At 48.4% G+C, this 19,068-nt stretch overlaps 10 protein-coding genes across 12 annotated transcripts; 6 read left to right on the top strand and 4 right to left on the bottom strand.

Moving 5' to 3' along the window:
• Positions 1 to 111: 111 nt before the first annotated feature.
• On the bottom strand, positions 112 to 747 carry LOC9650923 (protein ELF4-LIKE 3). Its single transcript, XM_002968943.2, has one exon. It carries the CDS (start codon positions 679 to 681, stop codon positions 358 to 360), a length of 324 nt encoding a protein of 107 aa, XP_002968989.1. The 5' UTR covers positions 682 to 747; the 3' UTR covers positions 112 to 357.
• A 161-nt stretch (positions 748 to 908) lies between these two features.
• Positions 909 to 2,955, bottom strand: LOC9651669 (oxalate--CoA ligase). 2 transcript variants are annotated; one of them, XM_024673948.1, is made up of 5 exons: positions 2,680 to 2,955; positions 1,545 to 2,616; positions 1,383 to 1,486; positions 1,094 to 1,328; positions 909 to 1,007 (listed from the first exon to the last, which is right to left on the bottom strand). In XM_024673948.1, the coding sequence occupies exons 1-4, from the start codon at positions 2,899 to 2,901 to the stop codon at positions 1,131 to 1,133; spliced, it is 1,596 nt and encodes a 531-aa protein (XP_024529716.1). In that variant the 5' UTR covers positions 2,902 to 2,955; the 3' UTR covers positions 909 to 1,007; positions 1,094 to 1,130. The 2 variants fall into 2 exon arrangements, with proteins under 2 accessions (XP_024529716.1, XP_002968990.1); XM_002968944.2 differs by having other exon boundaries at positions 962 to 1,328.
• A 116-nt stretch (positions 2,956 to 3,071) lies between these two features.
• LOC112345999 (pentatricopeptide repeat-containing protein At1g56690, mitochondrial-like) lies at positions 3,072 to 4,685 on the top strand. The gene has a single exon (XM_024673904.1). It carries the CDS (start codon positions 3,072 to 3,074, stop codon positions 4,683 to 4,685), a length of 1,614 nt encoding a protein of 537 aa, XP_024529672.1.
• Positions 4,686 to 4,691: 6 nt separating this feature from the next.
• On the top strand, positions 4,692 to 6,413 carry LOC112346000 (pentatricopeptide repeat-containing protein At4g02750-like). The gene has a single exon (XM_024673905.1). The coding sequence runs from the start codon at positions 4,692 to 4,694 to the stop codon at positions 6,411 to 6,413; it is 1,722 nt and encodes a 573-aa protein (XP_024529673.1).
• A 4,742-nt stretch (positions 6,414 to 11,155) lies between these two features.
• LOC9651670 (gamma carbonic anhydrase 1, mitochondrial) lies at positions 11,156 to 12,542 on the bottom strand. The gene is made up of 5 exons (XM_002968945.2): positions 12,396 to 12,542; positions 12,155 to 12,298; positions 11,969 to 12,094; positions 11,752 to 11,903; positions 11,156 to 11,691 (listed from the first exon to the last, which is right to left on the bottom strand). The coding sequence occupies exons 1-5, from the start codon at positions 12,502 to 12,504 to the stop codon at positions 11,422 to 11,424; spliced, it is 801 nt and encodes a 266-aa protein (XP_002968991.1). The 5' UTR covers positions 12,505 to 12,542; the 3' UTR covers positions 11,156 to 11,421.
• A 161-nt stretch (positions 12,543 to 12,703) lies between these two features.
• Positions 12,704 to 13,768, top strand: LOC9651671 (protein CDI). Its single transcript, XM_002968664.2, has one exon. It carries the CDS (start codon positions 12,827 to 12,829, stop codon positions 13,658 to 13,660), a length of 834 nt encoding a protein of 277 aa, XP_002968710.2. The 5' UTR covers positions 12,704 to 12,826; the 3' UTR covers positions 13,661 to 13,768.
• Positions 13,769 to 13,779: 11 nt separating this feature from the next.
• On the top strand, positions 13,780 to 14,745 carry LOC9650924 (N-terminal acetyltransferase B complex catalytic subunit NAA20). Its single transcript, XM_002968665.2, has 6 exons — positions 13,780 to 13,888; positions 13,979 to 14,069; positions 14,132 to 14,264; positions 14,353 to 14,422; positions 14,480 to 14,540; positions 14,598 to 14,745. The coding sequence occupies exons 1-6, from the start codon at positions 13,811 to 13,813 to the stop codon at positions 14,687 to 14,689; spliced, it is 525 nt and encodes a 174-aa protein (XP_002968711.1). The 5' UTR covers positions 13,780 to 13,810; the 3' UTR covers positions 14,690 to 14,745.
• On the top strand, positions 14,702 to 16,538 carry LOC112345958. The gene has a single exon (XM_024673771.1). The coding sequence runs from the start codon at positions 14,726 to 14,728 to the stop codon at positions 16,433 to 16,435; it is 1,710 nt and encodes a 569-aa protein (XP_024529539.1). The 5' UTR covers positions 14,702 to 14,725; the 3' UTR covers positions 16,436 to 16,538.
• Positions 16,539 to 16,544: 6 nt separating this feature from the next.
• On the top strand, positions 16,545 to 17,959 carry LOC9650925 (histone deacetylase 8). Of its 2 annotated transcripts, XM_002968666.2 has the most exons (4): positions 16,545 to 16,796; positions 16,857 to 17,446; positions 17,501 to 17,805; positions 17,870 to 17,959. In XM_002968666.2, the coding sequence occupies exons 1-3, from the start codon at positions 16,556 to 16,558 to the stop codon at positions 17,783 to 17,785; spliced, it is 1,116 nt and encodes a 371-aa protein (XP_002968712.1). In that variant the 5' UTR covers positions 16,545 to 16,555; the 3' UTR covers positions 17,786 to 17,805; positions 17,870 to 17,959. The 2 variants fall into 2 exon arrangements, with proteins under 2 accessions (XP_002968712.1, XP_024529540.1); XM_024673772.1 differs by having other exon boundaries at positions 17,501 to 17,920.
• On the bottom strand, positions 17,757 to 18,634 carry LOC112345959. The gene has a single exon (XM_024673774.1). The coding sequence runs from the start codon at positions 18,504 to 18,506 to the stop codon at positions 18,003 to 18,005; it is 504 nt and encodes a 167-aa protein (XP_024529542.1). The 5' UTR covers positions 18,507 to 18,634; the 3' UTR covers positions 17,757 to 18,002.
• Between the last annotated feature and the right edge of the window lie 434 nt (positions 18,635 to 19,068).

Below are 19,068 nucleotides of genomic sequence, written 5' to 3' on the forward strand. Positions count from 1 at the left end.
GGTTTTCTGTCAATGTTTTCGTGGTTGGATACTGATTTCTTCCTTGGAACAAGACTCAAAGGATCACGAAGGAGCAGACAATGAATCTTTTATCCAGTCGAATCAAGTAAGAGCATTTAAGTTTGTGGATGTTCTCAAGCTCAATCCCGTAGCTTACAGACAGAGCTAGAGGTCATCGGACTTGAATGGTGCAAGCTTGTTACCAATAAATGCCCCGAACCCCTGCTCCTGTTCTGGCGATATACGAACCAAGTGAGATCAGATCTTTTCTCTTTCCTTTCTTTATGTAACAGGCTCACACACACTATTCACACAGAGCTGTCTATCCACAAGAAGATCGTGATCTTCGCTTTACTACTAAGTGGAGCGAGCTCGCTTGAGGCCTTGCTCCGCTGGATAAGTTCCGGTAGCGGCAGTGACTTGCGAAGGGAGATTGCTGAAGCTGCGAATAAAAGAGGTGGGGAGGCCGGCGTAGAGCTCCACCACTCTCTTGATGTTGTAGTTGAGCTCCTTAATGAGCATCACATTTCGGGAGAGGCTCTCTGGGATCTGGGACTCCTGGTTGACGTTGATCTCCTTGATGAGCAGCCGGTTGTGGTCCAGTAGGAACTGGACCTGGTGGAAGGTTCTCTGGAACACACCCCATGCCTTGCCTTCTGCTCCACCCAAGCTGGACTCCATATCTCCTCAAATCCTGTAACAAATACTTCCAGCTTGTAAGCGGCCAGAAGAACAGAACTTGGGAATGAAAGCAACCCACCTTGACAGTGTTCTTGGTTTCTCTCCTGGATGGAAGACACCGAGGCTCGAAGCAATGGGTTTTCTTCTGCGAGGAAAAACCTTTGTGAGCTCTGTCACTTTCTCGCTTGCCTGCTTTTATTCTTCGTTGCAAATCCGAATGTAAATCCTAGACAGCCCAAACGCATGAGCATTTTCGTCTGAGTGACGAGAATAAAGTGGAAAAGCGACAACGTATGGGCACACCTTTCTATGCCCAGTTCTTGGCTCTGCAAAAGCCAGTTTTATTAGCACGCACTGGGAAAGGAAAATAGTGGCACGAAACATGGACGCCTGGACGAGGATGTTTTTTTACCGGTGCGTCGTGTGCTGGCGGTGGCTTTCGTCTTTGCTTACGAGCCTTTCTTGCCAGATAGGAAGTGCTCCGCCACGATCCGTCTCTGGATCTTCCCCGTCGCGGTTCTCGGCAGCTCGTCCGCGAAGAACGTCCGGCGTGGGAGCTTGAACTGCGCCAGGTTCTTTTTGCAGAAGGCAAGGATGTCTTGCTCGGTGGCGGACTCGCCTTTGTGTAAAACAACGGCCGCGTTCACCTGGAAAAGGAGGTCGTTTAATGAAACACTGCTTCTCAGGAGAAACGCTCTCACCACTTCTCCGTATTTTTCATCAGGCGCTGCAAATGCCACGGCTTCTGATACTGCCGGATGAGCGAGCAAGACGGCATCCACCTCGAGGGGCGAAATCTTTTCGCCTGCACAAAAGCTTTAGAGATGAAAAAAGAAAAGAACAAGGATCACACAAAGACGCACCTCCCTGATTGATGAGCTCTTTAATTCTCCCGGTTAAAGTTACGTAGCCATCCTCGTCGAGAAAGCCTCTATCTCCAGTATGAAACCAGCCGAAAGCGAAAGCCGTCTTGTTAGCCTCGGGATTGTCCTTGTACCCCGTGGTCACATTCGGGCCGCGGATGCAAACCTCTCCCTGCTTCGTCTTCTCCTGCTTCTCGCCATTGTCATCCAGAATAGCCAGCTCTATCCCCGTTGGCTTGCCTACAGTCCCCGGCTTGTGAGGCCCGTGAGAAGGTAAAGGATTGGACGTCATCTGGTGGCTCGCCTCCGTCATCGCATACGCCTCCAAAACCGGAGCCGAGAAGGCCTCTTCCAAGTTCGCAAGCACCGCCGGCGCCAGCGACGCGCTACAGCTCCGGATGAATCTCAGCTCCGGATACTCCGCCTCCGGATTGCTCCTGTGACGAGCCAGCAAAATCTGATGGACCGTTGGCACCGCCGAGTACCACGTAGCTCCATACTCCTTCACGTCCTTCCAAAAGGTGGCGGCCGAGAAGCGTCCAGCGGCTGGGAGAATGGCTGTCCCACCCGATGCCAGCGTCGAGAGCAAGCTACACATGAGGCCGTGGACGTGGAAGAGCGGCAGCACCACCACCGTCTTGTCCGTCACCGAGAGCTCGTAAGTTCCCACGATATTCTTCACGGAGGAGGCGAGGTTGAACTGGGTGAGTGGCACCCCCTTGGGTCTGCTCGTAGTCCCGGAGGTGTGGAGGAAGAGGGCCACATCGCTTCCAACCGGATGTGGGAGATCCAGATCTTCCTTCTCGGAGTTTAGCTCGAGCCTGTTCTTGGGGGTGACTTCCACGATCAGAAGGCCCGTCTCTTCCTCTTTCCCCCAGTGGATTCCTGCCACTGGCAAGCCGAGCTGGTCGGCAGCCTCCTCGGCGCTCTTGTTTCCTTCCAGCCCTGGGATTAGCAGCAGCGACGATCCAGCATCTTGCATAGAGAATCGAAACTCCTCCGGTGTGTAGGCCGAGTTCAAGGGAGCTGCGACGCAGCGGAGCTTGGCCACGGCCAAGAACACCACGACGAACTGCCAGAGAAAAAGAAAATGCGAAATTTCGACACAGGATTGGCCCTATCCTCACGCGCTTACCTCGATCGTGTTGGGGAATGCGAGCGAGACGAGGTCGCCAGGATTCAATCCGGTGCGCTTGAGCTTGGACGCCGTGCGGAGAATCGCTGCCTGGAGCTCGGCGTGCGTGAGGCGCGGGCCGCCGGAGGCGATCAATGCATCGCTGTCCGGCTCCAGTGAGGCGCCGTCGACGAGGAGTTCGATCAGCGTGAGATTTCCATCCGAGGGAGTTGTGGCGGCCATTGCTAGATCGAAGAGACGAACACTACACGTGTCACGCAAGAACCTATGTTCTAAAAGGGTGAAAAGTAAATAAACCCTATGTGACGGCATATACCATGAATATGACAGAATATACTACAACAGCGATTTTAGGGTTCTATAGATTTAAAAATTTGAATGATACTTTTTAGATGCTCGATCGCCATGCGTGCTTGGACCTCGTAGATCCTCCCAATTCTTCCTTGCATGGTCTCCACCCGCGCATCGATCCATCCAATCGATCTCGCCCTGACGCCTTCGCGGGCAACAAGCTCATCCAGATGCACGGCAAGCGCGGCAGCGTCGAGGAGGCGCGCCGCGTCTTCGATTCGATCCAATCCAAGGATGATTACTCCTGGGCGATGATGATTCACGCCTACGCGCGCAACGCCCGCATGGATCACGCGCAGCAGCTCTTCGACGCGATGCCGCGGCGCAACCTCGTGTCCTGGACCGCGATGCTCAGCGGCTATGCCCGGATCGGTCATCTCGAGCGCGCCAAGGGATTCTTCGATTCCATGCCGGAGCACGGCCTCCACTCCTGGACGGCGATGCTCACAGCCTACGCGATCCACAGCCAGCTCCTCGCGGCCGCCAAGATCTTCGCGGCCATGGAGGAGCGCGATCGGGTCTCGTGCACGGCAATGCTCTCGGCGTACGCCAAGAACGGACGCCTCCGCGAGGCGAAGAAGATCTTCGACGCGATGCCCGAGTGGGATCTGGTGACGCGCGACGCGATGCTCGCGGCATTTGCCGACGCTGGGCAACTGGATCGCGCAGAAATTCTGTTCGAATCCATGGAGGAGGCCGATCTTGTGGCCTGGACGTCGATTCTCACTGCGGCAGGAGCCACGGGGCGCGTCGCTAGCGTCAAGAAGATCTTCGATCAAATGCCCGAGAGCGATCTTATCTCTTGGACCGTGATGCTCGATGCATTTGCCCAGAACGGGCATTTGGAGGAGGCCAAGCTCTTCTTTGATAGAATGCCCGAGCACACGATCTTCGCGTGGACGACAATGCTCAACGCGCTCGCCCAGCATAGATACCTCGACGAGGCAAAGCTTCTCTTCGATCGAATGCCACACAGAGATCGCTTCGCCACGACCTCGATGCTCGTCGCGTATGCCCACAACGGGCATCTGTGCGAGGCGCGCGAGATATTCGATTCCATCCACGGCAAATCGCTCGTCCCGGAGACGGCGATGGTGTCCGCCTACGCGCGCGCCGGCAAGCTCCGCCTCGCCGAGCGCCTCTTCGATCAGATGCAAGAGCGCAGCATCGTCTCCTGGAACGCGATGCTCGCGGGCTACTCCCACAATGGCCGCTCCATCGCCCTCTTCGCGGCGATGAATCTCACGGAGTTCCCAGACGAGATGTCGCTGTGCTGCGCGCTGCTGGGTTGCGCCCACCTCGGAGATCTCCATCGCGGTTGGGAGTTCTTCGTGGCTATGGCAATGGATTTTGTTCTAGCGCCGCGCAAGGAGCACTACTGCTGTATGGTGAGCCTCCTGGGGCGCGCCGGGCATCTCGCCCACGCCGAGGAGCTCCTCCACTCCATGCCCTTTGTGCCCGAGGCGCTGGATTGGACGTGTTTTCTCAGCGCTTGCCACGCCCACCGCGACGCCGAGCTCGGGGCTAAAGCCGCCAAGCTCGTGATTGACATGGATCCACACCATGGCGCTGCCTACGTGCTCCTTACCAACACGCATCGATCGAGGGCGCTTAGAGGGCGATTGGATTCTTGTTCGATCGATCAGGTGGATTGAGAATTGATGACTCTCTCGCAGGGAATGACGATCATCGAGCCTAACAACAGCATTCCTGTCGATCGGGATGCCTGCATTGAGCTCATCCAGTCGTGCCGGAGCGTTGCCATGGCATCGATCGCGCATTCTAAATCCCAGCATCTCTTCCACAGCGATTCCTTCGTGAGGAATCAGATGATCCGGGCGTATGGGCGGTGCGGCGACGCATCGCGCGCTCGAGATATCTTCGATTCCACGCCGGCAAACAGGGATCGATTCTCGTGGGGTCTTCTTCTCGCAGCATATGCCCATAATGGGCATCTTGAGCTTGCGAAAGAAACCTTTGATTCCATGCCCCGGCACAACCTCGTCGCCTGGACGACGATGCTAGCAGCGTTTTCTAATCGTGGACACGTGACAGAATCTAAGCGGTTGTTTGACTCAATGCTAGAACGAAATATTCTGTCGTGGACCGCTATGCTTTCTGCATATGCCCAGGCCGGAAATCTGGAAAGCGCCAAGTCCTTGTTTGATTCCATGCCCGAGCACGATCTAGTCGCTTGGAATGCCCTTCTTTCGGCATATTCTATCAACGGGAATCTTCACGGCGCAAAGCGCATGTTTGATTCTATGAAGGAGAAAGACGTCGTGTCGTGGAACGCGATGCTTCACGCATATGCCCAATCAGGGCATATTGATCAAGCAATAGGGATCTTTAAGAACACTCCAATGCAATCCTTGGTATCTTGGACGACGATTCTCGTGGCATATTCACAAACCGCGCTCTTGGATAAAGCAAAAGGGCTGTTTGACAAGATGCCGGAGTGGGATATAGTCTCTTGGAATGCTATTCTGTCAGCATATGCCCGGAGTGGGCGTGTCAAGGAGGCAAAGAGGCTGTTTGATGGAATGGAGGAGAAGGATCTAGCGTCGTTCATAACCATGGTGACGGCATATGCTGGTAACGGACATTTGGAGGAGGCCAAGGTCTTTCTTGACGGAATGGCACAATGGGACATTGTCACGGTGACGGCGCTGCTAACGGCATATGCTGAGAGAGGGTATCTGGAAGATGCTAAGCGCTTGTTCGATGGCATTGAGAATCCAGACCACATTCTCTGGGCAGCAATGCTTAACGCATATTCCCAAAACGGGTATCTCGCTGAAGCGCTAGAGCTCTTTCGAATGATACCCGAGCACAACAATTTCCTCTCCATTGCGATGCTCGTAGCATATGCCCAACGTGGGCATCTAAATCTCGCGATCTCTATATTTGATCGCCTACCGGAGAGGAACTTGATTGCCTGGAACGCGATCCTGGCATCATGCGTCAACAACGGACGATGCGAGGTTGCGGTTGAAAGCTTTCACTCGATGAAGCTCGTGGATCTCCCGGATGAGATGAGCTTCATGTGTGTTCTTGCGGGTAGTGAGCTCCAGTCGAGCGTCAGCTCCTTCCTCTCGATGATTACGGACTTTAACGTCGTGCCGAGCAAGCAGCACTATTCTTGCGTCATTGATCTCCTCGCGCGATCCGGGCACTTGAGCCACGCCAAAGATCTCATCACAAACATGCCATTTGTTCCAGACGCTCTCGACTGGAGATCTTTACTCGCTGCTTGCAAGAGCTCCAACAATCCGGGACTGGGAATCCACGCCACGAAACAAGTCGTGAGTTTGGAGCCTAGAGATTCGTCGCCTTACATGCTCCTGGCAAACTTGACCACCGAAAACCAGGAACTTCTCTAAGATCTCGACGGAGCCGCTTTCATTATTATCCAGGTGATGAGCTGAAACGAGCTCGATCCACTTATGGAGAATCGAAGTGTTGCAACTATCTCTTTTTGTTGATGCTGTTAAGAGGCAAAATTCGGCGAAACAAACAAAGCTTTCTTCTTCTGAGCAATGGCTGGGACATTTTTTTCTCTTCTCCTGTACAAGAGGAGGTGAAGCTGACACTGAACAACATTTGAAACGGGGCCTGGCACATCACCCGCAGGTAGTTGTCGTCCTCCAGCCGGTAGCATGACTTCTTGTGGAGAACTTTGTCCAAGGAGTGGAGTTTAGATTAGAAAGAGAACATCAAACTAACAATCTCAACATCGAAACGACAGTTAAGTCCAGAACACAAGAATACAGGCCGATGAACACAGGAAGTTAATGGAAACACAGACCTTGGATCATTGGTGCAAGCTGGCGCGGACCTGTAGCAAAGTGTAGCACTTAAAAATAAAGGAGAAACAAAAATAAACCTAATTTAAAAGGTGCTCCAGACATTCTCTTAAGACCTTCTGGGACTTGGGAATCACAGCCATAAAAACACTCATCATGTGCACAGTTTGCACTCTCGATATATAGATCTCATCAAATTCACAACCACGTTTCAATAAGTCCAACACCTTAATGTTAGCATTGTATATAAACTAGCTAGATTTTCAAATAGCTTTATCATTTATCAAGGGTGTCCAACTTCACCCTGGCTCAGTAGTTCCACATTGGTAGAAATTCTCTAGGCAAGTCTTCATTTTTATGGCAAAAATTATACACATATATGTTCATGGGATGAATGAATATAACTATATATATAGGTGATCTTAAGTTTAAGTTTCTATTATTATAAATGGTGTTGAGTCAAGTTTTTAACCTCATGCTTAGTATAGATTGGTTGTAACACAATCATGCCAAGTGTGATTTTGAGGTGTCTCTCTTTTGTTTTATACTTACTTATTTTATATTTTTTAAAATTTTATTTTACTTCATCCCTCTACTTTTACTTTTGATTTTATCACTTTTGTTTCTTTATTACTTTTTCCTGTATTTCCATTTTACTCCTTTATACCATTTTTAGATCCTTCAACAATCTTTATATTGTAGTAGTTCATCAAGTTAATAAATAGTATGCTAATCTTTTTTACTTTAACCTATTATCTAAGGCCAAGATTGTAATGCATCATACTATTTCAACTGAGGATAGTTGTCCAATTAAGATTCTTGTTTAGCATCAGTCATTGAAAGAGATCAAAATTTTATGCATAAATGTTAAAGAAATGTTAGAGAAAGGTGTTATCTGAAATTTTCAAAGTCATTGCTCGTATGAATTTCATCTTATGACAAAGTGTAATGGGAGTATTTGATTTTACATTAACCATTGTCCATTAAACAAAGTGATTATCTTGGATGTGTACCTTCTTGTTCATATTATTAATTTATTGAATCATTTGAATTGGTTCACTAAGTTGAATTTTTTTTTTAGATCCTTAGAAGTATTAATAGTTAAGGAAGATGTTCCTAAAACTACTTTTTATATATCATTTAATTTGTATAAATTGTTGGTGATGTTATTTGGTTTAAACAATACTCTAATGACTTTTTAGTGGATGATGGATGAAATTCTTTGCGATATGCTAGAGGATATTACTGACTTCATTAATAATGTTTTGATCCATTTGAAGGGGATATGGGAGAAACATATTTATGATGTTTACAAAGTGTTGAATTGATTGTAAAAAGTTGGTTTAAAGTTGAAGTAATCAAAATATGTATTTGGGTTTAAAGATATAAAATACCATATTACTCATGAAGATTTGTAAGTTGATCTTAAAAAACTTATGGCTATTTTGAAATTCCCTACTCTGAAGTGTGTAAATGATGTGCAATGCTTCATCAGTAAGGTGCAATATCGTAATCATTTTATTGATCATCTTTCTAATTATATTACACCATTATGAGTATTGCTGAAGCTATCAACATTGTTTTTCATTTAGAAAATTTTAAGTAAATATTTATGGCTCTCAATGAGCTATTTACAACTCCACCAATTTCAGCATATTTGAAATTCATACTCAACATTTTATTATATGTGTAGGATGTATTGATACAAAAGAGCACAAGTATGTATAGTTAACATCATTCTATTGATTGGATATGTGTAGTGCACTTTATTTATCTCCCATTAAACCAACTAAAAAAGGGGTAATTACATCTTAAAAGGTTTTAGTGTTTATTTTACCGCCATTTATCAATTAAGGTTTCAAGGATCCATAGTGACAATATATCTAAATATCATCTCATAATTATATATATTACAATATGCAACATAATGTTATTTGGTATGTGCATAGTTACATAATAATACTCATAATACTCTCCCTCATGTTGCAAAAGGATAATTAAAATTAATTGTAATTTCCTATTTATTTGAGTTAATAGTGTTTGATTTAATATTTGTAATCAACTACTAGTAATGAGTATGTCATTTTTACTTATAACTATTTGATTTGTTTGGTGAAAGTTGATACTTTTGCAAGTGTATCTGCAACTATTATTAAATACTTCCTCCTCAATCAAATGGTGTTTTAACATTTTGTCTGGGGTAGATTTTCTCAGATAATAGTCTGTGTTTATGGTTGAGGCATTTCACATTTTACATCTCGATTAGGAATGTGTTATAATTTTATGAATGCTTATCATCCACAAATGGATAGTTTGATAAAACCACTTGTTTAAACCTTCAGAGGGATGATCATGAAGTACATGCATTTATAACATTCCAATTGGGATAATTATTTACCATTTTTTTGGTATGTATATGTTATAGGGGTATAAAGTTCTATTGATGCTTCACTATATAAACTATTATATGATCATGATTTAACACTGCTAACATGAGGTCACTTTTACAATTGTCAAGAGTTGCTAATACTAGGTTTTGGAATTAATATTTGATAAATAATCTTCCACTACTTTGAGTAGAGTTTATTGAACACTTTGGCTATGTATAAGTGGGATAACAATAATGCTATAACTTCTATCATCTTCTAACTATGGAGTATAAAGTGAATAACATAATATTAGTTTCATTTTCCTAATTTTATGATATATAAAGGGGCTCTTTACTTAATGAAAGGGAAGAAATTCTGATCGTTTCCAATCTCTTGAAGGTGGGAGAAGGTGTAAGGCATGTGAAGAAAGGGAGGCTATATGCAACTGGTAAATGTGAAAAACATTGTTCTTGCTTGATTTAAGTTTTTCTCTGCCACTGCTAGGGCAATCCGTATGCAATGTATGATCCTAACAACGAGGTTTTCAATCCCTTGACGCCACCCAACATTGATACGTGAGTAGAGAAGCCATATCCATGAACTCTGAGTGTTCTCTAACTTTGCGTTCTGTGCAGCCTCAACGCAGCATATATTGTCATGCACGAGCCATTTCTCGTCGGGCGGCATCTATCGCTCCCCTGGCTTATTAAACTAAATTTTATAAACTTGTAGTCCAACTTATCACAAATGGTATCCTTTAGAAATTTTATATGTGTAATAATTAAAGGGCTTCATACAAGAGATTAAAAATAATTGACACCATCTACAAATACATTAATGCTTTTTCTTGATGTTTTTTCAAATCTTGGACAATCAATTAAAGAACTTTAACTACCTTCTATCCTTCTAAAAAAGAAGGGATGATATAAGGTTCAAATGTACAATTACAATGGTATATATTAATATGAGTAGCTATTGAATTAGTTTTAATTTGGACCATTTACTGTTATATATAAACTAAGGTATTTAGGTTAATTAAAAATGCATATTTTTAAGCATCTAAATCTCATAATTTCTATATAGAAATTTAATCATGGAGTGCAATCCTAGCATCCTACATGAACAATGAATATTCTCCAAGATCTTTTAGAAATGGCTAACACTCTCTATACATTCTACCTTAAAATGTGTAAGAACCCATTACCCACAATAAAATTGTTTGCCTCTCACTCCTGTAAAACCATTGTGGAGGAAAAATAATTAAATCCACTACCAAGAATGATGACACTTTTTGCTGAGATGGCTTAATCTTATTTCAATTTTGATGATTTGTATTTTGTTAAATATGTTTTAAGTGCTATATAAACACAGAAGCGCAAGTGAAAATATAATCACAAATATATTAGGAGAAATTTTGATGGTTTGGAGGGAATGTCAGTGGGTATCTGGAAGGTTCCAAGCATCTGTTTGATAAACGGGTATCTTGCTGAGAGCATGAGAGGGTATCTGGATGGTTCCAAGCATCTGTTTGATAAACGGGTATCTTGCTGAGAGCATGATACCTTTGCGATATATGCCCCACACGGGCATCTAGATCTCGCGATTTCCACGTTTGATTGCCTACTGGAGTGCGATCCTGGCATCGTGTGTCATCAATGGACGATGTGAGGTCGCGATCGAAAGCTTCGATCTCTCGGATCGTGTGCTCGTGGGGAGTGGGCGCCGGTCGTGCATCTCGATGAACTTTAGCCGAGCAAGCAGCACCATGCGTGATCACACTTGGGCCAGGTTAAAGATCTCATCACAAACATGCCATTTGTTCCAGACGCAGATCCTTGCCTGCACGAGCTCCAACTGGGAATCCACGCCACGAAACAAGTCGTGAGTTTGGAGCCTGGAGATTCGTCGCCTTACATGCTCCTGGCGAACTTGACCACAAAAACCAGGAGCTTCTCTGAGATCTCGGAGGAGCCCGAGTGGATTCTTTCTTCTCTTTCGTTATTATCCAGATGAATGGATCGAACTGAGCTGAAACGAGCTCGATCCACTTATGAAAAATCGAAGTGTGCTGACTGTGTCTCTTTGTGTTGATGATGTTGGGAGGAAAAATTCGGCCAAACAAACAAAGTTTTCTTCTTCTGAACAATGGTGGGACTGTTTTTTCTCTTCTCCTGCAAAAGAGTAATCTCGAGAGAAAAATAGCGAAGCTCTCGAGCTTACCCAGTGGCTGATCTCTTGACGGCCTTGACGCCGAATGGCATTTGAAACGGCGCCTGGCGCATCACTCCGAGGTAGTTGTCTTCCTCGAGCTGGTAGCACCACTTCTTGCGGAGAACTTTGTCCTCCTCGATCTCGTCCGAGTACTTCTCATTCTCCTGCGCGTGCACGATTGCCAGGTTGCTGTAGTTTTCGGCCGACTTCGTGATAAACGAGGTCTCCTCCTCGGTGAGGTTCCTCAGGAACCTGGCCGGGTTTCCAGCCCAGATCTGCGAGGACGAGTAGAATCAATCAAAACAAAGTTTTGTTTCTTCTTTTCTGTGACTTACCTCTCCAGAAGGAATGCGGGTGTTTTGCGTGACCAATGAACCAGCTCCCACCATCGCGCCCTTCTCGACGTAAACTCCATCGAGCAAAGTCGCGCCCATTCCCACAAAGGACTCGTCGTCGACAGTGCAGGCATGAAGCACCGCATTGTGGCCTAGAAACAAACTTCTCACAAACTTTGGCGATGAAAGGAAAAAAAAAAAGAATAGACGTGCTCACCGATTGTCACTGCGTCGCCTATAATCGTTGGAGCAACTTTGCCACTCATGCCCGTTCTTGCTACGTGAACGAGAGTATTATCCTGGATATTTGTTCCATAGCCGACTCTTATCTCATTCACATCACCTAAGTAGCAAAGAACTTAAACACAGGGAAGAACACCAAAAAAAAAATCTCTTTTAGTACCTCTTAGAACGCAGCCATACCAGATGGACGAGCCTCCGGCAACGCTAACATCCCCAATAAGCGTGGCACTGGGAGCTATAAATACATTCTCCATCACTTCCGGCTTCTTGTCGTAGAGATTCATGAGCGTCCGATGCCTATTCACTGCGGCGCGCACCGATCAGTCCCTAGAAATCACTGCGCAGCTAGAACCCTAGCGCGAGAGCCGCAAATATTTCCTGGGAATCGAGTCGAGACTTACATTGCTCCCGGAAGATGTAGTTGCCTTGAATCCTGCATCCCAGCCGGTCCAGCGCCTGGCCAGTCTCGCGAATCCAGAAGCCGATCTGGTAGAGCGCCCTCCCCGCCATCGCTCGCCCGCTCCACAGGCTCTGGAAAACCCCTTGAACCTAGACATTCCCGAGAATATGCCAAATCGGGAATGATTCCGTGCACATTCTGTCAGTCCACAAACGGCGTGCCGTTTGTGGCATATTCTGTTACTCGTAACAGGAATCGAACGCGCGTCATTTACAAAACCGTTTGAGCGGTGACGTGGCCCCCTGGTTATAAGCCGTCTCTCTTTGTTTTCTCGCTCGAGTGCTCTTTTGCGTGAGCTCTCTAGCTCTATAGCGGCGATATTTCGGCCGCCGCGATCGATCGATCTAGCGGGGGGGAGTGAGCGGCGGCGCAATGGCGGCTGGATCCGGATCGCCGACGAGCATTGTGCCCAAGCTCCAGATCTTCATCGGTTACGACCCTAGGGAGCACGACGCGTTCGAGGTATGCCGCCACTCCATCCTCCGCCACGCCACAATGCCGGTGGAGATCACCCCCATCAAGCAATCCCAGCTGCGCGCCAGCGGGCTCTACACCCGGACCAAGGATCCCACCGAGAGCACCGAGTTCTCCTTCACGCGCTTCCTCACGCCCTTCCTGGCGGGCTTCCACGGCTGGGCGATGTTCGTCGACTGCGATTTCCTCTACACGGCCGACGTCCGCGAGCTGGCCGCCCTCATCGACGATCACTACGCGGTGATGTGCGTCCAGCACGACTACACCCCCAAATCGGCCACCAAGATGGATGGCGTCGTCCAGACGAGCTACCCGCGCAAGAACTGGTCGTCCATGGTGCTCTACAATTGCGCGCACCCCAAGAACAGGATCCTGACGCCCGCGCTCGTCAGCTCCCAGACCGGGGCATTCCTCCATCGATTCCTCTGGCTCGACGACGCCGACATTGGATCCATCCCCTTCGTGTGGAACTTCCTCGTCGGCCACAACAAGATGGGCGATGGCGCCGGGCTCCCAAAGGCGATCCACTACACATCCGGGGGGCCGTGGTTTGAGGCGTGGAAGGATTGCGAGTACGCGGAGCTGTGGCTGCGCGAGAGGGAGGATCTCCGGCGCGCCCAAGCGATGATCCACAAGAACGCGGCCGCGATGATCCACAAGGCGGACGATTTGCTCAAGCTGGAGATGGATGGGAAGGCGTTGGAGGACCGAGTGGCGGAGGTGAGCGCGTGAGAGAGATTTTCCCCCCAAATCTAGCGATGGGGAACAAGGATTCTTTTCTATGCTCTAGAATAAGCGCTGTTCTTCGTGTAAAATATATTTATACATACACATTGTTTTGGTCTCTAGTGGCTAGGGTTCCTCGCGAAATATTTCGAGGCGATGACGACGATCCGGCGCTTCACCTGCGCGGATCTCTTCCGGATGACGCACATCAACTTCGATCACTTGACGGAGACGGTAAGCTTGTCCCTCCTCGCAGCGCTACCTAGCTTTGCTTCGATTGGAAGAATGGGATCGATTGATTCTGGCCCTTGTGCTTGTTGCCAGTTTAATATGCATTTCTATCTCACTTATCTCTCGCAATGGCCCGACTACTTCCATGTCGCGGAAGCTCCCAATGGACATCTGATGGGATACAGTGAGAACTTTGTTTTTTTTTTTTTTTTTTCCTCGGAGATGTCTCATTCTTCTTTGTGGCAGTAATGGGGAAAGTGGAAGGCATCGGTGAATCGTGGCATGGGCATGTAACAGCAGTGACTGTAGCTCCAGAGTACCGCCGGCAGCAATTGGCGATGAAACTCATGAACATTCTGGAGGAAGTCACTGAGAAAACGTGAGTTCTTTCCTTTCTTTTTTTTCTTTTGTTTTTCCTGCTGTTTTGCTTGCATTGTTCATTGACGAATGATCAACCATGGTTCCAGCTACAATGGCTACTTCGTGGATTTGTTCGTGAGAGCATCCAATACTCTCGCCATAAGGATGTACAAGAAGGTAACGAGTTTTCTCTTAAAAACCTCCATTGCTCACCGGAAAATCGTTCCTTTGCAGCTGGGATACGTAATATACAGAAGGGTGATCAAGTACTACTCCGGCGAAGAAGACGCGCTAGGTGCGTTGCTTTTCATTTTTTAAGGAGATGGCCTTCTCTAATTTCTTGCGTTTGCAGATATGCGGAAGCCTATGCCGAGAGATGTGGAGAGAAAATCCATAATCTCGCCTAAGCAGATGGTCACTCCAGAGGAGCTGGAGTACGACTAGCAGCTTGCATGACCTAATGCAATAGAGTAATAAAAGATGGCGGCCTTTCTGGGGTATCCGAAGCGGAGGGTCTTTATCCATGCAGCGAGCGAGCAGGGGAGCGATGCGCAAATTCTGGCTACGAAGGTGGCGTTCGTGCCGCCGCCTGCCGAGATCAACGACATTTCGGGTTTGTTCAACTGGTTAGAAGCCAGGCACCAGGTGGAAGATGTGCTTACGGTGCGCGGTTGGATGCGGCTTGCGCAGCAAGAGGGGAGTCTGCCGTCCGAGTTCGACTTGCACGCCAGGAGAGCAAAGCAGGAAGTCGTGCCGACAGGAGTTTGTGAGTGGGGCGATAGCTTGGCCCTCAAAATCGCCCCGTCCAGCATCAACAACGAGAACTATATGCTGCTACAAGGTATAGATCCTACAACAGGTCTCCGGCTGCCCAAGATCCCGGCGTTTTCCAACTATCGCCCTCAGCATGCCAAGCCGCCAATACCCTTGACGCTCGCTCATCCAGTGTTTGCAAGGTTTAAGGATGTTTTCCATGGACAGGGCCAGCAACCGGATAGGAACGATTACAAGTTCTACCTGAAGATAGCAAGTGCGTTTTCAAGCTGTTACACAGATGAAGCGGACTACAAGGACGAAGCAGCTGAACTTTGGAAGCAATACACGGGCATCGAATTCACCAACGAGCTTAATACCGGGGGTGGCACTTTGGGGGCGCGGCTTTTCGCTCTGAAAGCTATTCTGGCAGCACTGGAGGCGAAGTTGGGACCTTTCCGCAGCAAAAGTGATCCGGGAGCACAAGCTCCGCAGTACGTGCGCCTGTGGAAGGGTAACAGGAAACGATTCTACAACACTTGTTACCCCGCGATTTCCATCGAGCAGCTCGGTACTCTTGTCCGGGTGACTGCTGTAGCAACTCTGGATCGCTTCTGCTGCATGCCGCTTACGCCTTTCGTCAACTTCCTGCAACTCCAAGGTGACGATGTCCGAACAGCTGAGCAAGGCGTCCGGTTAATCTTGGCTGTGAAGGTTGCATTGACGGAGCTCGCTGCTTTCTACACCAACTTCGAAAGCGGCCCACCGAGGGACTTGTTCTTCAAGAGGAGCACTCCGTATCCGCTCCAGAACTGCGCAGCTGTGCCGAGACGTTTCGGAGATAAGCTTGTCTACCTAGTGCAGCATCCTGAAAGGCTTGTTGTCGTCAAGTTCGTGCAGCGTCCTTATGGGGAAGACGTTCACAGGGCTTGGGCTGCAAGAGGTTATGCCCCTGAGCTCTACGGGGTCTCTCTGCTTCAAGGAGGCTGGTGGCAGGTCAAGATGCAATATCTGGGAGAGGGTGACGGGTGGAAAGTCTTACAGGCGTGCCCGGATGCGGATGTGCTGAGGCCCAAGGTGCTTGAGGCTCTTGCTGCTGCGCAGCAGATTCCCGTGACTTCTTCTTCAGCTTCAGGTGAAGTTGGCGTTGGCGGTGGCGTACATGGTGACATGAGGGACGTCAATGTCATGGTGCGCCGCTCGGCAGATGGTACACTGGACGTGAAGTTCATAGACTTCGACTGGGCTCGGGCCGAGGGATCGACGTCGGCTTACTACCCGCCGTTTATGAATCACCTGCAGGTTAACTGGCAAGGTGGGGAGGATGGCAAGCCGATGAAGCAGGAGCATGATACTGCTCTGCTGTCGCTGAAGCAAGCGGCCCAGTCGCTCGACGCTATGGCAAGTCCACCATCGAGTTCGTGGGGACCTTTCTAGCCTCTCGTATGCCTTTCAGAGAATTCTGGTGAAGGAGTTTACTCCACTTGCTACTGCTCCGTTAGACTTTGGAATCCGCAATATCCAGGACAGCCTTTACGCCCTTTTGTTTGTCTAGCTATGGCGGCCATTCACGTCTTCTGGCATGATGGGATGCTCAAGCACGAGCCGCTTCGTGGGATCTTTGACTCACTCAGCTGCGCAGGGGGTTTGTTGGCTGTCTTGGATCAGCACCCAGAGAACGCAACCCGGGTCCTTAACATCAAATCCATTCTCGAGAAAGGACCCATCTCTCCTCGGATCGTGTGGCACCAGGGAAGGATGGCAACCATTCAGGAACTTCACCTCTTCCATGACCCAGGTGGGTTTTTCGAGTCTCATCTCATCTCTTGCAACTCTTACTTAGTTTCTCTTATCACAGATTATATCCAGAAGCTGATCGACGCTGACAAAGCTGGTGGCACGACGATCTTTGCTCCTGGAACCTGCTTCAATCCCGGCTCCTGGGAAGCGGCTCTTTTAGCTGCCGGATCCACACTTGACGCTGTGAAGCACGTCCTGGAAGGTAAGTCGAAGCTGGCCTACGCACTGGTGAGACCTCCAGGCCATCACGCGCAGCCTTCTCGAGCCGACGGCTACTGCTTCCTCAACAATGCCGGACTCGCCGTCCAGTTTGCTCTCAGCTCCTCTTCTGTAAAAAGAGTAGCAGTGTTGGACATCGACGTGCACTATGGAAACGGAACCGCCGCTGGATTCTACTCGAGAGACGACGTCTTGACGATCTCGCTCCATATGGATCACGGCCCCTGGGACGAGTCTCACTCCGCCGAGTTCGGGCAGCCGGAAGAAGCTGGCACAGGGAAGGGAGTCGGATACAACGTTAACATTCCTCTTCCAAACGGGACCGGCGATAGAGGATACCAGCACGCGATGGAGAAACTTGTGGTTCCAAGGCTGGAGAGCTTCGAGCCGGAGCTGATCGTTGTCACCATGGGCCAGGATTCTAGTGCTGTAAGAGAGCAAGCTTCCTTTTCAGCTAGCTACTAACATTTTCGTTCTTCGCAGTTTGATCCAAATGGAAGGCAGTGCCTGACAATGAAAGGCTACCGTGTCCTGGGAAGGATGATCCGCGAGCAAGCCGAGAAGCATTCGAGTGGCCGGATGGTGCTCGTCCAGGAAGGAGGATACCAGCCATGCTACACGGCCTTTTGCGTCCACGCGACGCTCGAGGGTGTTGCGGGGGTGGACGAGGCGCTGCTGGACGATCCCATTGCCTACTATCCAGAGGACGAGACATACGCCATCCTCAAAGTGGCCGAGCTCGAGAAAAGACTCCATCAACTTGGTTGAAAGATCCAAGAAAAATGGAGGTACATTACCATTTCGTGATCTAGAATGCAGCGCTTCCATAACCCTCGTGATCTTGTGCGCTAGGATTGTCAGCAAAGATTGCAAGAGCCTAGAACACACCGAGAAGAAAAAAAATACAAAGATTCCAAGTCCGCGCGGCGAGAGCTTATTCCACAGGCAAAATGTGGCCAAAGAGATCTTACTCTCTCTCTCTCCCTCACGCCGAGGCCTCCGCCGCCGCCTTGGACTCCGCCGGCGCTGCCTTGGCTGCCGCCGCCTTGGCTCTAGCTTCTCGGGCCTCCCGGGCTCCGCCGACCTGGTATCCCCCATCTGGGCGATCCTTCTCCTCCTCCCAGATGCCGCGCTTGGGACCTAACACCCACGCCCGGGGCAGGGGCATCTCGTCGATAAACTTCTTGACGAACTGGATGTGCTCGGGGTTGTGGGGATCGTACTCGTAGTCGAGCTTGACGGGCGGCGCGACGCGGTGGGTCTCGCGAGTGTGGTACCTGATGTCGAAGATGCGGTCGGGCTCCGTCTGCGGTATGATGGGCGTCACGTCGGGCGTGGCGGGCGACATGCGGCGGTACTCAGTCGCCTTCTGGTTCGCCTCCACGTACTCGGGGTGCGATGTCGGCCCCGTGAACTCCCACGGCTTCTTGACGACCTTACGGATCATCTTCCATACCGTCTTCCCTATCTCCTGGGCCTTCTCCTTCATCGTCTCTCTCTCTCTCTCTCTCTCTCTCTCTCTCTCGCCCTCTTCTCTCGCCCTAATTATAAATCTTCATAAAATATTTTAATCACAATGCAAAGGTAACGAACAAATAATAAAGAACTATGGTGGTGCAAACCATTAATTTAAGTGTGTCTTACATTTAACAATAATGTAAATACTCTTTTCATGTAAAAGGATATTTCTAAATAAATTAAATATTTAATAAGAATAATTATCATTCAATACACATATGGCCAGGGCTCCAAAGAAGGATGGCATATCATTGCTATATCAATATATTGATATAGTTAAATTCATTATAAACTAGGTAAAATTTAATTTAAATCTCAAACAATGAATATATAATTGCATAAAGGTGCATCTTTTATTTACAGATGTGTGGATATATATTTTTTCAATTGCACACACTATTATAATCTATATAATCACTATAATAGCAATCAAAACATGATTATGTATGCATTATAATATTTGCATTGGCCATGCTATGCATATAGGGGCCATGCAATGTGAACACTTCATCCATGTGTGAAACCATGTCATC

Source organism: Selaginella moellendorffii, unplaced genomic scaffold, assembly GCF_000143415.4.
Source record: "Selaginella moellendorffii unplaced genomic scaffold, v1.0 SELMOscaffold_11, whole genome shotgun sequence".
In the NCBI taxonomy this organism is placed as follows: domain Eukaryota; kingdom Viridiplantae; phylum Streptophyta; class Lycopodiopsida; order Selaginellales; family Selaginellaceae; genus Selaginella; species Selaginella moellendorffii.

Excerpts from the sequence above, each read along its gene's own strand:
- LOC9650923 (XM_002968943.2), bottom strand. The coding sequence starts at position 681 with ATGGAGTCCAGCTTGGGTGGAGCAGAAGGCAAGGCATGGGGTGTGTTC.
- LOC9651669 (XM_024673948.1), bottom strand. The coding sequence starts at position 2,901 with ATGGCCGCCACAACTCCCTCGGATGGAAATCTCACGCTGATCGAACTC. Across the intron at positions 2,617-2,679 it reads CATTCCCCAACACGATCGAG|TTCGTCGTGGTGTTCTTGGC; the intron begins GTAAGCGCGTGA and ends TTTCTCTGGCAG. Across the intron at positions 1,487-1,544 it reads AGAGCTCATCAATCAGGGAG|GCGAAAAGATTTCGCCCCTC; the intron begins GTGCGTCTTTGT and ends GCTTTTGTGCAG.
- LOC112345999 (XM_024673904.1), top strand. The coding sequence starts at position 3,072 with ATGCTCGATCGCCATGCGTGCTTGGACCTCGTAGATCCTCCCAATTCT.
- LOC112346000 (XM_024673905.1), top strand. The coding sequence starts at position 4,692 with ATGACTCTCTCGCAGGGAATGACGATCATCGAGCCTAACAACAGCATT.
- LOC9651670 (XM_002968945.2), bottom strand. The coding sequence starts at position 12,504 with ATGGCGGGGAGGGCGCTCTACCAGATCGGCTTCTGGATTCGCGAGACT. Across the intron at positions 12,095-12,154 it reads GTATGGCTGCGTTCTAAGAG|GTGATGTGAATGAGATAAGA; the intron begins GTACTAAAAGAG and ends TTTGCTACTTAG. Across the intron at positions 11,904-11,968 it reads AGGCGACGCAGTGACAATCG|GCCACAATGCGGTGCTTCAT; the intron begins GTGAGCACGTCT and ends GTTTGTTTCTAG.
- LOC9651671 (XM_002968664.2), top strand. The coding sequence starts at position 12,827 with ATGGCGGCTGGATCCGGATCGCCGACGAGCATTGTGCCCAAGCTCCAG.
- LOC9650924 (XM_002968665.2), top strand. The coding sequence starts at position 13,811 with ATGACGACGATCCGGCGCTTCACCTGCGCGGATCTCTTCCGGATGACG. Across the intron at positions 13,889-13,978 it reads TCGATCACTTGACGGAGACG|TTTAATATGCATTTCTATCT; the intron begins GTAAGCTTGTCC and ends GCTTGTTGCCAG. Across the intron at positions 14,423-14,479 it reads CCATAAGGATGTACAAGAAG|CTGGGATACGTAATATACAG; the intron begins GTAACGAGTTTT and ends GTTCCTTTGCAG.
- LOC112345958 (XM_024673771.1), top strand. The coding sequence starts at position 14,726 with ATGGCGGCCTTTCTGGGGTATCCGAAGCGGAGGGTCTTTATCCATGCA.
- LOC9650925 (XM_002968666.2), top strand. The coding sequence starts at position 16,556 with ATGGCGGCCATTCACGTCTTCTGGCATGATGGGATGCTCAAGCACGAG. Across the intron at positions 16,797-16,856 it reads TCACCTCTTCCATGACCCAG|ATTATATCCAGAAGCTGATC; the intron begins GTGGGTTTTTCG and ends CTCTTATCACAG. Across the intron at positions 17,447-17,500 it reads TGGGCCAGGATTCTAGTGCT|TTTGATCCAAATGGAAGGCA; the intron begins GTAAGAGAGCAA and ends CGTTCTTCGCAG.
- LOC112345959 (XM_024673774.1), bottom strand. The coding sequence starts at position 18,506 with ATGAAGGAGAAGGCCCAGGAGATAGGGAAGACGGTATGGAAGATGATC.